The sequence below is a fragment of the Lathyrus oleraceus genome, chromosome 1 (assembly GCF_024323335.1).
Source record: "Lathyrus oleraceus cultivar Zhongwan6 chromosome 1, CAAS_Psat_ZW6_1.0, whole genome shotgun sequence".
Classification (NCBI taxonomy): Eukaryota; Viridiplantae; Streptophyta; class Magnoliopsida; order Fabales; family Fabaceae; genus Lathyrus; species Lathyrus oleraceus.
The window spans coordinates 440,177,862-440,192,447 of record NC_066579.1 but is presented as its reverse complement, the minus strand read 5'-3'; the positions used below and the strand labels follow the sequence as shown (position 1 = coordinate 440,192,447).

Sequence of the window (14,586 nt, the reverse complement as noted above, 5' to 3'; positions counted from 1 at the left end):
AAAGTTGGAACTCTCTCCACAAGTCAATGACTCTATAGATCTTGGGTTAATATCCACAATGCTACAACATGTAATGTGAGCAAAGGGATGACACACAGAATAGTAGGAGATGGATTACACATCTCTTGTGTTCTACCAATTGCCTTATCAAAGGACTTTTCCTGCTTGGGGACAAAAGTAAACAATCACAAACATTGCCTCTTAAGGAGGACTTCAGATAGGTGCCTGGCCAAGTAACAAGCCAGGTCTTCCAGACTACATGAAGAAGAGGATGTTATACCTCATATCTAATGATATCAAGCAAAGCAAAGCAAGTTCTCAAAGGAACTATAGCAACTAATGTACCTCTATGAAGATGCAGCAGCTGATTTGTTGGATTCAAAGCCTGGAAGGTCAAAACAGATGTTCTATGTTGATGAAAAAGATGAATGAATGCAAGGCTTCAGCTCAACAGTGCTTGAACACGATGAAATCTCCAACTGCCATGTGAATATTCAAGTTTCAACAGCCACGATCTTCAAGAATTCTTCACAATTTTGCTTCAACAGATCTTCAACTATGCCTGTAGAAGATGAATAAACCAAGAACAAAGCAAAAGAACTCAAGAAATTCGATGGCAAAAGTTGAGAGAATTTGAGAGAATTTGAGATGAAAAGTGTTTTGGATCTGAAATTGTGAAGTTCCCCCCAATTTTCTGTTATGATTAGGTTTAAATACTCCCTGCTAATCAACCTTGTTAATCATGTTTAAACCCAAACTCAAGGATTAGTGAAATGAGATGATTTATGCATTTTGGCCAAAATACCCCTCATGCATGCATGACAATGGAACAATGTGAATTTGGCTTGAAATAAGTTGCAAATTCTGTTTTGATGCAATTGGAATTGATTTGAAATGAAAATAATGCATGCTTTTCAAATTGACATTTTCCCACCAAAATTCAAATTGATTCAAGTGAAAAATACACTTTTTTTGTGATGAGAATTTGTGAAATATGATGCATGATTATGATAGTAGGGATCAAGAGAAAATTGCTCAAAAAAGAATCACATGAATTGGCCTTTTGATGCAAAAGTTATGCCTTGTTGAAGTTCAAAATCCATGGACAATGATTTGATCATAACTTGCCAACCACACATGAGAAATGGATGTTCTTGGATTTTTTGGAAAGGTGAGAGCAAGATCTTCAACTTTCATGTTGGACAAAATTTCATTTGAAGCATTCTTGGATATGTAATCTTGAGGAGAAAACCTTTCCATTTTTGGCAGTTTGAAATTACAGGTCACTTTCTATTTTTGGAAAGTTTTCATCTGACCTCAAATCCTTCAATGTTGATGTTTGAAATGTCAAATGAGACTTGTATGGACATGAATGAGGTCATTCTAACCATCTCACACCTTCAAATCCCTGATTAAATGCACAGTTGGCCACAATTGACTTTGCTAGGGTTTCAATTGACTGAGCAATGTCTTGATGAATTTCAAGCCTCTTCCACTTGAGATCTTGATTCCAAATGATATCACAACTCATATGAACTCTTATGAATGATCATGGTGCCCAAATTCTTCAAGAATGGCCACCATATATTGCTCAATGACTGCCTTTGACTGTCTTGACCTAGTGGTTGCTTCATCTGCAAGTAACAAGGTTAGATGACATATTTTTGTACTTTTGGTTAGTAAATAAATGAAAAGCAATGATATACAAATGCAAAATATGCTTGGTGATCAAGAATCACTCTCAAAAGGTATCCCACCCATAGAGAAGGAGGCCAAGGTGTACAATGATCCTTGAGGCAATGATATGATATGATATGATGCCATGAGGGATCTTAGGGACAAAATTGGGGTCTTACACGACCCAATTCCTATGTCTTATGCAGAATTATACCCGTCTTTGGTTCTCAAGAACCTAATCTAACCAAGAAACCCGCCGCAAATTCCAGAACCACTTCCATAGTGGTATAAGCCTGAGCTCCGTTGTGCTTTTCATCAAGGAGCACCCGGACATGATATCGAGAATTGTTATCCGCTCAAGTATGAGGTTCAAAAGTTGATGAAGAGTGGAATGGTGTCCTTCGAGGACCGTGCGCCGAATGTGAAAGCAAATTCGCTACCCGCCCATGGAAATTCTTCTGTTAGTATGGTGGATGGTTGTCCTGGCGAGTTTAAGGTTTTTGATGTGCGTTTTATCCGGAGATCCTTGGTGCAGATGCATAAGGATGTTTGTTTGGTAAGTGATTGTGAACATGACCATGATAGTTGTGTTATCTGCAACATTAACCCGAGGGGTTGCGAAGTTGTGAAAAGGGACATCCAGCGACTGATGGATGAAGGCATGATTCAAATTGTTCAATCCCGTCATGTAGATGATGATGTGAATGTCATAGTGCCCATTTCGAAGAAGCCAACGAGATTGGTAATCCAGTACGACAGCAATAACAATAACAATGTCAGTAATAAATCAGTATTGTCGTTGGTTATACGGTTAGAGGGCCCAGTCTCATATTCATCTGATAAAGTTGTGCCGTATCAGTATAATGCTACAATGATAGAAGGTGGTCAAGAAGTCCCGTTGCCTACGACTAGCTTTGTGGTGAGCATTGCTGATGTTACCAAGGTGACCCGCAGTGGTCGAGTGTTTGGGCCGGTGTTCCCAAAGGATAAGGAAGAATCAGTTGTTGGAAAGAAGGTGGAAGTGGCTGTTGTAGATCCAGTTGGTGCTTCAAAAGGTAAGTCTGGTGAATCCAACGATTTGAAGGCTAACAATGATGATGAGGTACTTCGATTGATCAAAAGGAGTGAGTTTAATGTGGTAGAGCAGCTGCTCCAAACCCCCTCAAAAATCTCAGTGTTATCTCTGCTCATGAATTTTGAAGCGCAGAGAGAAGCACTGCAAAGAGTTCTGGAACAAGATTTTGTAGAACATGATGTTACAGTGGATCAATTCGATCATATCGTAGCTAACATCACTTCTTGCAATAATCTTAGCTTCTGTGATGAAGAACTCCCTGAGGAGAGCAGAAATCATAATCTGGCTTTGCATATTTCTATGAATTGCAAAGAGGATGCTTTGTCAAATGTGCTTGTTGACACCGGGTCGTCACTGAATGTGTTGCCGAAGTCAACTCTGTCAAAGCTATCATACCAAGGAGCGCCTATGAGGTATAGCGGTGTAATCGTCAAAGCTTTTGACGGTTCGCGCAAAACGGTTATCGGTGAAGTGGACCTTCCAGTTAAGATATTTACGAGTGATTTTCAAATTACTTTTCAAGTAATGGATATCCACCCAACCTACAGTTACTTGTTGGGAAGGCCATGGATCTATAGAGTAAAAAATTATCTTATCTCTATATTTATAAAAAAAATAGACTTTTCCTTAAACTAGAATAATAATTCCAAACTTATATGGTATAAAGTAAAGTATAATGTTTACATCATATAACTTAAATATTTTCATTAAATATTGCAACACAATAATTTAAATAATTTCTTTAAAATATATATATTTTAAAATTAATTTTATGAAAAAATATTGAAATTTTAGCAGTTTTTTAACATGTTCATATATAAAAAAATGATCATTTATTTCGAATTTTTTTTAATATGAGGGTATAGATTAATTATTAAAGATTAGATATTAAAACTAAAATAAGACTGAACACAAGTTAAACATAATTGTAGTTTGTGTGTATTTAATAATCCATCGACATTGGTTTCAACTAAGTAAATTGAAGATAAAATTATGTATAATAAATAAACAATTTTAAAAAAAAAAGGAAAGTTTTGAATCTTGAAGAAATAAAAAAAGTACATTGAAGAAGTTGAGAGAGTTTGAATGAATGGAAATGATAAACATTACGGTGGAAGGTTAGCATGTGGGTGTTAGTATAGAAGGATAGAGTTTCGTGGAAGAGTGGTGGCGGTCGGATGATGGGGAATTTTGTTGGTACAGATTTGGTTTGCATCATATCCCTTAACTTTTCATGATTACAAATTATTTGAAGAACCATTGGGTATATTAATATTTATTCAAGTGTACAGGATCATAAACTAAAATTTTAGGAATAATCTAAGGATTGGTTCTAACTGTGAGCATCTAAAGAAAATTTTTAGATTAGAATCTGAAGGATCAGAAGCTGAAGACTAGACTCTAAAGAATACAACGTCTGAAGACTAGACTCTAAAGAAGTAGCCTCTAAAGACCATAGTTTGAAGAAGTCCGCCTCTGCTGATCAGAACTTAAACTAGTCAAAGCGAAAGTCCAAAGTGACTCTAATAGGTCAGTGCCAGACTTTGAGACTACTTTGTCTTCTTTTGGAAAATGCTAAAAAAACACTATTTTTAAACATTAATTGTAATATTTACTCTATTAATAGATTTATCATATATAAATGCTACTACTTTAGACGAAATTTATTTTTATAGCGAATGACTCACATATGTATTCTACTAATAGAAAAATGAGTTTTAAAGAGAGCATTACAAAGAAAGTATTTTTGTTTATTTAGAGAAATTCTTAAAATCTTAATTAGGCATTTAACTCTTTAACAACAAATGAACATAAATGAGTAATATAATTTAGTGTAGTAAAATTAATGCAATGAGGTTACATTTTAAAAGTTAGAGAGTTTAACTTATATCTCTAATATAAGTGAAGAAGTTAACACCAATAACTATAACTATATAGAAAAGGAATATGATTGTTTGAGCTGATCTATTTTTGTCCCTTAAATAATTTCTTAATTTTTACTACTAAAATTATCTCATAAATGAATAACCTCTCAATATTTCAAAAAAAAAAAACTGATAACTTCTTAGCTTAACTTCTCACAATTTATACAAAAATTTTATTTTCACATCTATAAAGTTTATTCGCCAAATTTCTTACACAAATAATTTAAATTAAAATCAAAACTAATTAAAAATATCCATTTATAATTTTGACACGTGTGTTCATTAAAAAAAAGGAACAAACGTACAAGACAATGACCGTTTAGTAATAATAATATATAATAAATATATATATATATATATATATATATATATATATATATATATATATATATATATATATATATATATATATATGGAGAATAACTTTTTGGAGTGATTTTATTGTTTCAAACTAACCCCTGAGTTTATTATCGATAACAATATATAAAACCAAAATATATTTCTGATGTAGTTTATTTTTAATACCTAAAATATCCTCAAATGTTTAGTTTAAATTTAATTAAAATTTAAAAACTATTTTTACTAAACACGTATGTTGTTTTTTAACTTCTAATGTGAGTTTTTTAAATTCCAAATCATACTCTTATTTTAATAACACCTTGCCACATTCATAAAAATTGACAAATAGAGTTTGTTTAATTTTAAAAAGATAATATCATTTTTCCATAACATAAGCACGTTAATACACCAAGACATGATCATACAGGTAAATTTATGTGGTTATTATGTATATTCATTTCAATTTTCATTACAAAATTACTTTCTAGTTGCTCGATGAAAATCTCTTCATCGAGATCTCTATTTATGAATGTTATTTTGACATTCATCGGAGGAACTATAAGATCATGCAAAGAAGCTAATGCAAATGATACTCTAATTTTCGTTGTGTTTGCTACTAGTGCATATGTGTCAAAATGATAAACACGTTCCTTTTGTTTAAACAACCTTTGATCATTAATCTTGACTTGTAGGTATTTAGTGTACCATCACACTATCATACTTTCTTCTAAACAAGAGGAGTCCCTTGAAATTATTACTTCCTTATAAGTCTTAGGATCATCTTTCACTTGAAGAATAATAATAATCTTATAAATAAAATCCTTACTATTTCCTACCATAAGATAAAAGAAATAAATTGATTATCAATTTTGTTCGCTAGATCCTTAGCCTTTCGAACTCTCTTGCTTATTCTAAGTTCTGGTTGTTTTTCAACAATCAGTGACGAACTTTCGAACCATGTTTCAATAACCCGTGGAGAATCTTCGTCACGAGGTTCTATATTTGTGGGAATCTCGGATTCCATATCCTTCATGATATGGTTCTCAAAATTCCACATCTCATGATTTATTAATTACTTTAGACTCCAAATTCAGAAGTCTATATAATACATCATCAATTTTCAGATAATGTTTATATGCCTAATTTTATCGAACATAAACAATTCATATAGTCTATAGATCATAGTTCAATTGAATAATTTAAAATTATAAATTTAACTAATATGAACACTTTAGAAATTAACAAATTTCTAATTTTAATAGATAATGTCAAATAATATAGGTGCAACATTTTATTCAAAATGTAATAAATAAAATATATATTTCAATAATATCATTTACTACAATTGAATTGTTTAAATTTAACTAATAATATAAATTTGACTATTTTGGTAATTAACATAAAAAAAAATCTTCACAATTTCAATTTCAATTTATCTATCTACCGATTTAATTCATATGACATGATTATTATCCTATAAGCATATTAGATTTAAAAAATAAATCATTTTCATGGCTCTATTTATCATATACATACATCAATATTACATTCCCTTTATGACTTTTTATTTAAAAATCATGTGAAAAAGACAATTTTCAGAAACATTCATGAGTTTTAACAAGCATAGATGCATATGTAATTATGTTGCAGTTTATATCTTATTGCTTCTGCTTCATAGTGTAATTTATTCCCTCACTTTGTATAATAAAAACAAAAGATATACATATATAGAATGTATATAAACAAAAAAAATATTGAAAGAAAATTTTCTGCCTTTATTTTGAATTCAATTAAATTAAATTCCGCTACCACGTACGAATTTAATTATATTAAGGTATTGGGAAATACAATTTAATGAGAATATAATATAGCATAGTTGTTTTTTCAAAATTTTAATCCTTAATTACAAGTATATATTGATTTTCAATACATACTACTTTTTCACATTGATATTGATGTCCAAAGTTAGTAATGTATTAACTTAAATTTGTACCATTACTGTTTCAATTATATATACATATAATTTCTTTTTTATTCATGAATTATATATTCATTTCATATCCATTAATTATTATCTGAAAATTAAAATATTAGAAATCATGTTCTTATACTAATTGTTTATAAAATTTCGTATTTGGATATTTGATATTATTATTTTTATATTGCTTTAATTTTTTATAAGGAATAATAAAATATATTCGAATTCGTAAGAGTGTTTCTTCTTGTGTTCAAAATGTGTCCACGACTCAATAGTTCATAATTTGATGTTTGAAATTGAAATCTCGGTTGGCATTAAACAAAATACTATAAAATTATTAAAGAATTAAATTATAAATCAAATGGTAGAGACTAAAATCGTGAGTGAATCACTTTTTTTATAGTATTTCAAGCACTCAGTTTGTCTTAGAGTTTCTATATAGAAATATCTAGGATAATTCAACATATACTCGAATTTGCGACAAGATCGATGAAAACTCGAATGTAGGGAAGATGAAATCCGTAATTTTGTGTGAAGAAGATAGGTTTTTCTAATGTATTTTTCTGAATCCATAATGCTAAATTTATAGGTCAAACATATTTTTCATAAACTTGCGACCCTTAATAAAATACACACTTTCAACCACACTTTTGCTCAATATTACACTATTTCTTCTACAACAACACTTTTCAAATATTGCATTGTTTCGCTCACAACATTACTTTTTACTAAATGTTGCACTATTTCGTCTACACCAACAGTTTTTAAATATTGTATTGTTTCGTATTCTACAACACTTCACGAACTATTTCCTATTTCAAAATTCAAAATACAAACCGTCTACTACAACACTTCAAAATTATTAATTATTAATAATTTATAACAAATATTACATCCAAAGCTTAGTAAATCAAATCCTTGAGTTGATCCACCTTGTTTTCCTTGGTCATTCTTTTTTGTTTCCTTTAGTGTAAATGTGTCAAAAAAAATTTAAATTGTGTTTTGAGCTTGTTTGCATAAAGTGAGGATTTGCTAGGCGATCATGTCTCCCTTCTAGAAAATTTAGCTGGGAAATTCCATTTATTTCTTAAGATTACCTTTACAACAAGTAAATACATGTTATTACAATAAAGTTGATTTTAAATAAATTTAAAAGATATTAATGGTTGATTAGTTGTGATTTACTAACTATGTATAAAACTTAAACTTTTGTTTTTTCCAAATGATAGTTTCCATAGTATATTATTCATGATCAATATAAAATTGTAATCATCAGAGATGATTACTATTATTATATCTTATACATAAAAAAAGTCTAAGGACACATAAAGAGAAAACGATCACAACGATTCATAAGAATATCAAACACTACTCTGACAAGTGCATGACAATAGTTAATAAACACACTGTTTTTTTTATTCTATAAATAAATTATTTTGGAAATGTGGTACTCAATGGAGTGCATCAAGATCAGTGTAATATTGTGCAATCCACCGTTTTATAATCTTGACTTCTTGTTTTCTTTGTTTAATCAGCCATACTGGATCACTCGGTGATGAAGACTGAATATCTAGACAATGAGATCCTGAAAAATGAATAATTATTAAATTTATGATTAAGTGAAATGATTGTGTCTTTTTCTCGTTTTAACTCTCAATAAAAAATTAGAAAAGTGACTTAATAATATATATATATATATATATATATATATATATATATATATATATATATATATATATATATATATATATATATATATATATATATATAAAAGGCGGCATACCTTTTTTTGTATATATAGCAACAATACTTTTTGATAGGTCGTGTAGAATTCTGAAATGTGTAAAAACAACAATATTTTAATTTGATATATTTGATTCAAAAATAATTAAAGATGAATATAACTTTAGATTTTATATATGGTTCTTACCCGCCACTACTAAGAGGATCTTGTAACCCATTTGAAAAAATAATATTACTTCCAAATCTTTGAAGAATCGTCTTCAAATTCTGATATTAATCACACGTTAATTTTTATCATTAATAATTTAAGAAAATACATATTTTGTATTTTTGTATCAATGCAATTGAAAATAAGATTTAAATATAAATTTTGTCTTAAGAAAAGAGTGTATAAATAATTAAGTTATTGTTTGAGATGAGAAGAAAAAAAACTAACATGGCCTCCATAGTAGGTAGAAATCCAATGTGAGCGAGGAGAAACGTCATATTCTTCCTTGCAATTTGAAATGTATTTCTCTAAGTCAAAGGGGGAAGGTCGAAACATAGTATCATTTCCTATTCCGTGTCGTACCACCAATTCGCTACATATCTAAATTAAAACAAATTATATTATTTTTATAATATCATTTATATAGATCTAAAAGATAATATTATAAGAAAAATATTTTAAATATATATTATCAATAAAAATAACTAATAAAATGACAAAAAATAGTTCACCAACTTTACTTATTTTAATAAAATAAATTTATTTACTTATAAATGAGATTATATATACCTGCCATCCCCAACCCATCCTTGTCTCAGTCTCAATATCAGTCTCAGATATAGGTGTCTCAGATATAGATGTAGGATCATTAATTTGACATGTGTCATTTCCAATGAAAGCCACAATGCCAGAATATATTTTATCAAGAACATCATTTCCAAAAGAAGCTTTATCAATTCCATTACATATAGTAGTAACCGGAGAACTCGAAGGATGATTGTATTGAGCAGCAAAAACATACATGTTTTCTAAATAACCAGACAATTCAGAAGAGTTGTTCAATGGACTGCAAGAAATAGATAACATTAAAATATTTTATTTACTTGCTATAATCAAATTAATATTTTTTTTGTTACCTGCAGGTGTTGAATTTTTTGCTAAGAATAGAAAGACCGTTTGTTTCAGAAGTTACTCTGTCAATTTCAGACCAAGAATTAAGTATTGTTTCATAACACGTGTCACTGACTTCCTGAAAACAAAATCGATTATTCATAACGCAAATTTTTAATAATTATTTTTCATAAATACATTTAAAAAGAAAATATAGCATGGCAAATTACTTTAAAATCCCTTGAAACAACATCCATATAAGCATTGGGATGAACGATATCATCAGTGCTGAGGATAGGAGCAGATGAGGCCAAAGCACCAATAGTCAAATGAGGATATTTTAATCTAAACCATGAAGCCAACACTGCATAATAAAATCATATAAACTAATAAGCATTGTTGGAACATATTTGGTTTGCATCATATCCCTTAACTTTTCATGATTACAAATTATTTATAGAACAATTGGGTATATTAATATTTATTCAAGTGTGCAGGATCATAAACTAAAATTTTAAGAATAATTTAAGGATTTATTCTGACTGTGAGCATCTAAAGAGAAATTTTAGATCAGAACCTGAAGGATCAGAAGCTGAAGACTAGACTCTGAAGAAGACAACGTCTAAAGACTAGACTCTGAAGAAGTAACCTCTAAAGACCATAATTTGAAGAAATTTGTCTCCTGCTAATCAGAACTTAAACTAGTCAAAGCGAAAGTCCAAAGTGACTCTAGGTCCCTATCAAACTTTGAGGCTATTTGTCTTCTTTTGAAAAATGCTAAAAAAATACTATTTTTAAACATTAATTGTAATATTTACTCTATTAATAGATTTATCATATATAAATGCTACTACCTTAGACAAAATTTATTTTTATAACGAATAACTCAAATGTGTATTCTACTAATAGAAAAATTAGTGTTAAAGAGAGCATTACAAAGAAAGTATTTTTGTTTATTTAGAGAAATTCTTAGAATCTTAATTCCGCATTCAACTCTTTAACAACAAATGAACATAAATGAGTAACATAATTTAGTGTAGTAAAATTAATGCAATAACGTTACATTTTAAAAGTTAAAGAGTTTAACTTATATCTCTAATATAAGTGAAGAAGTTATCACCAATAACTATAACTATATAGAAAGGGAATATGATTGTTTGAGCTGATCTATTTTTGTCCCTTAAATAGTTTCTTAATTTTTACTACTAAAATTATCTCATAAATAAATAACTTCTCAATATTTCAAAAAAAAAAACTCATAACTTCTCAACTTAACTTCTCACCATTTATACAATATTTTTATTTCCACATTTATAAAGTTTATTCACCAAGTTTCTTACACAAATAATTTAAATTAAAATTAAAACTAATTAAAAATATCCATTTATATTTTTGACACGCGTGTTCATTAAAAAAAGGACCAACGTACAAGACAGTGACCCGTTTAGTAATAATATATATATAATATATATATATATATATATATATATATATATATATATATATATATATATATATATATATATATATATATATGAAAAATAACTTTTTGGCGTGATTTTATTGTTTCAAACTAATCCTTGAGTTTATTATCGATAACAATATATAAAACCAAAATATATTATTTTTAATACCTAAAATATCCTCAAATGTTTAGTTTAAATTTAATTAAAATTTTAAAACTATTTTTACTAAACACGTATGCTGTTTTTTAACTTCTAATGTGGGTTTTTTAAATTCCAAATCATACTCTTATTTTAATAACACCTTGCCACATTCTTAAAATTGACAAATAGAGTTTGTTTAATTTAAAAAAGATAATATCATTTTTCCATAACATAAACACGTTAATACACCAAGACATGATCATACAGGTAAATTTATGCGGTTATTCATTTCAATTTTCATTACAAAATTACCTTCTAGTTGCTCGATGAAAATCTCTTCATCGAGATCTCTATTTATGAATGTTATTTTGACAACCATCAGAGAAACTATAAGATCATGCAAAGAAGCTAATGCAAATGATACTCTAATTTTCGTTGTGTTTGCTACTAGTGCATATGTGTCAAAATGATAAATACGTTCCTTTTGTTTAAACAACCTTTGATCATTAATCTTGACTTGTAGGTATTTAGTGTACCATCACACTGATACTTTCTTCTAAACAAGAGGAGTCCCTTGAAATTATTGTTTCCTTATAAGTCTTAGGATCATCTTTCACTTGAAGAATAATAGTAATCTTATAAATAAAATCCTTACTATTTTCTACCATTAGATAAAAGAAATAAATTGATTACCAATTTTGTTCGCTAGATCCTTAGCCTTTCGAACTCTCTTGCTTATTCTAAGTTCCGGTTGTTTTTCAACAATCAGTGACGAACTTTCGACCCGTGTTTCAATAACCCGTGGAGAATCTTCTTCACAAGATTCTATATTTGTGGGAATCTCGGATTCCATATCCTTCATGATATGGTTCTCAAAATTTCACATCTCATGATTTATTAATTACTTTAGAGTCCAAATTCATAAATCTATGTAATACATCATCAATTTTCAGATAATGTTTATATGCCTAATTTTATCGAACATAAACAATTCATATAGTCTATAGATCATAGTTCAATTGAATAATTTGAAATTATAAATTTAACTAATATGAACACTTTAGAAATTAACAAATTTCTAATTTTAATAGGTAATGTCAAATAATATAGGTGCAGCATTTTATTCAAAATGTAATAAATAAAATATATATTTCAATAATATCATTTACTACAATTGAATTGTTTAAATTTAACTAATAATTTTTTTATAAATTAGACTATTTTGGTAATTAACAAAAAAAAAAATTCACAATTTCAATTTCAATTTATCTATCTACCGATTTAATTCATATGACATGATTATTATCCTATAAGCATATTAGATTTAAAAAATAAATCATTTTCATGGCTCTATTTATCATATACATACATCAATATTACATTCCCTTTATGACTTTTTATTTAAAAATCACGTGAAAAAGACAATTTTCAGAAACATTCATGAGTATTAACAAGCATAGATGCATATGTAATTATGTTGCAGTTTATATCTTATTGCTTCTGCTTCATAGTGTAATTTATTCCCTCACTTTGTATAATAAAAACAAAACATATACATATATATAGAATGTATATAAACAAAAAAAATATTGAAAGAAAATTTTCTGCCTTTATTTTGTGATGTACCGTTTGATGATCAAAACTTCCAGACGGTGATGATTCTTTGTGTATCCTTTAAAGATATTTATATATCACTCTATCAGATACATCCACCGTAAATAAATTGGATCATAAAATCTAATCTCCCTTACTAGATAAACAATTAAGTCAACCATAATGTCAAAAATTGTTGGAGCAAAAAACATCTCTAATTGACATAAGATAATTGCAACCTCGTGTTCCAACTCATATAAACTTCCAAGTTCAATGACTTTACTACATATAGTATTGAAGAATAAGAAAATTTTGGTTATAGTTACCATTACATTTTTTCATAGAATGCCACTAATAGCCACTGGTAGAAGTTGTTGCACCAAAACATGACAATCATGAGATTTTAAGCCAGCTAATTGGAGATCATTCATTGACACAAGTTTATTCATATTTGATGAGTACCCATGGGAGACTTTGATACCCTGCAACAATCACAAAAACTTTTTTTCTTTTTTAGACAGAGTGTGACATGCTGGGGAAATATGTTATATTTCCTATTTTTGTTAGGCTAACTCTTATATTCATCACCACCATATATTCACGGGATTTCTTAGTACCTTTTATCTTATCTTTAATGTTTAGAGGTGTTTCAATGAAACTATCACATGCATTTTTCTCCACGTGCCTCATATCAAGACAATGTCTTACAACGAGGCTAGACCAATATGGAAAATCAAAGAACACTGACCTCTTTTTCTAAATATTTTTCTCCACTAGCCCTTTTTCGTTTCTTTCCAAAGATAATTAATGTTTTTTTGTCTTTTATAAACTTCCTTCCTGATTAAGGGCTTTGGAGTGATACCAAACTCATGTTTTCTATTAAAAGTCTTCTGCAATCTACGGTATGGATGATTAGGTCTTAGAAATTTTCAATGTCCAAGGTAAACAATATTTTATCATTTTTTTTAATTGGTGGAAGCATGTATCATCTTCACATATTAGACATGCTTTATGTCCATTGACGTTGTATCCAGACAAATTACTGTATGCAAAAAAGTCATTGATTGTGTAAAACAACATGACACACAACTTAAAATTATAATTTGTATATGCATCATTAACATCAACACTTTCCTCCCACAAAATTCTTAAATTTTTAATCAATATCTTTAAATAAATATTTATGTCGTTTCCTGGTTGTTTTGAAAGCGAAATCATCATTAATAACTTCATATATTTGGCTTCATGCACAACCAAGGAGATAGGTTTTAAATTATAAGAAGAGCATACCATGAAGTATGGTTAGTACTCAAATTACCAAACGGGTTCATTCCGTCGGTGGAAAGTCCAAGTATAAGGTTCCTTGACTCATGAGCAAAATCTGGAAATAACAAATCAATTTCTTTCCATTGCAATGAATAAGCTACATGGAGAATCTTTCCATCACATAATCTTTCATCTGCATGTCATCTAGTATTCTTTGCTTCATTCACATTAGCAAACTGTCTCTTGAACCTTTAAATTATTGCTAGGTACCACATCACCTTGGA

The 14,586-nt window shown here is 28.9% G+C and overlaps 1 protein-coding gene across 1 annotated transcript; it reads right to left on the bottom strand.

The window, feature by feature from the left end:
• Nucleotides 1-8,201: 8,201 nt before the first annotated feature.
• LOC127115193 (uncharacterized) lies at nt 8,202-12,305 on the bottom strand. The gene is made up of 10 exons (XM_051046794.1): nt 12,221-12,305; nt 11,980-12,104; nt 11,756-11,924; nt 10,067-10,200; nt 9,863-9,975; nt 9,516-9,792; nt 9,174-9,326; nt 8,925-9,004; nt 8,778-8,827; nt 8,202-8,579 (listed from the first exon to the last, which is right to left on the bottom strand). Exons 1-10 carry the CDS (start codon nt 12,303-12,305, stop codon nt 8,446-8,448), a joined length of 1,320 nt encoding a protein of 439 aa, XP_050902751.1. The 3' UTR covers nt 8,202-8,445.
• Nucleotides 12,306-14,586: the final 2,281 nt, after the last annotated feature.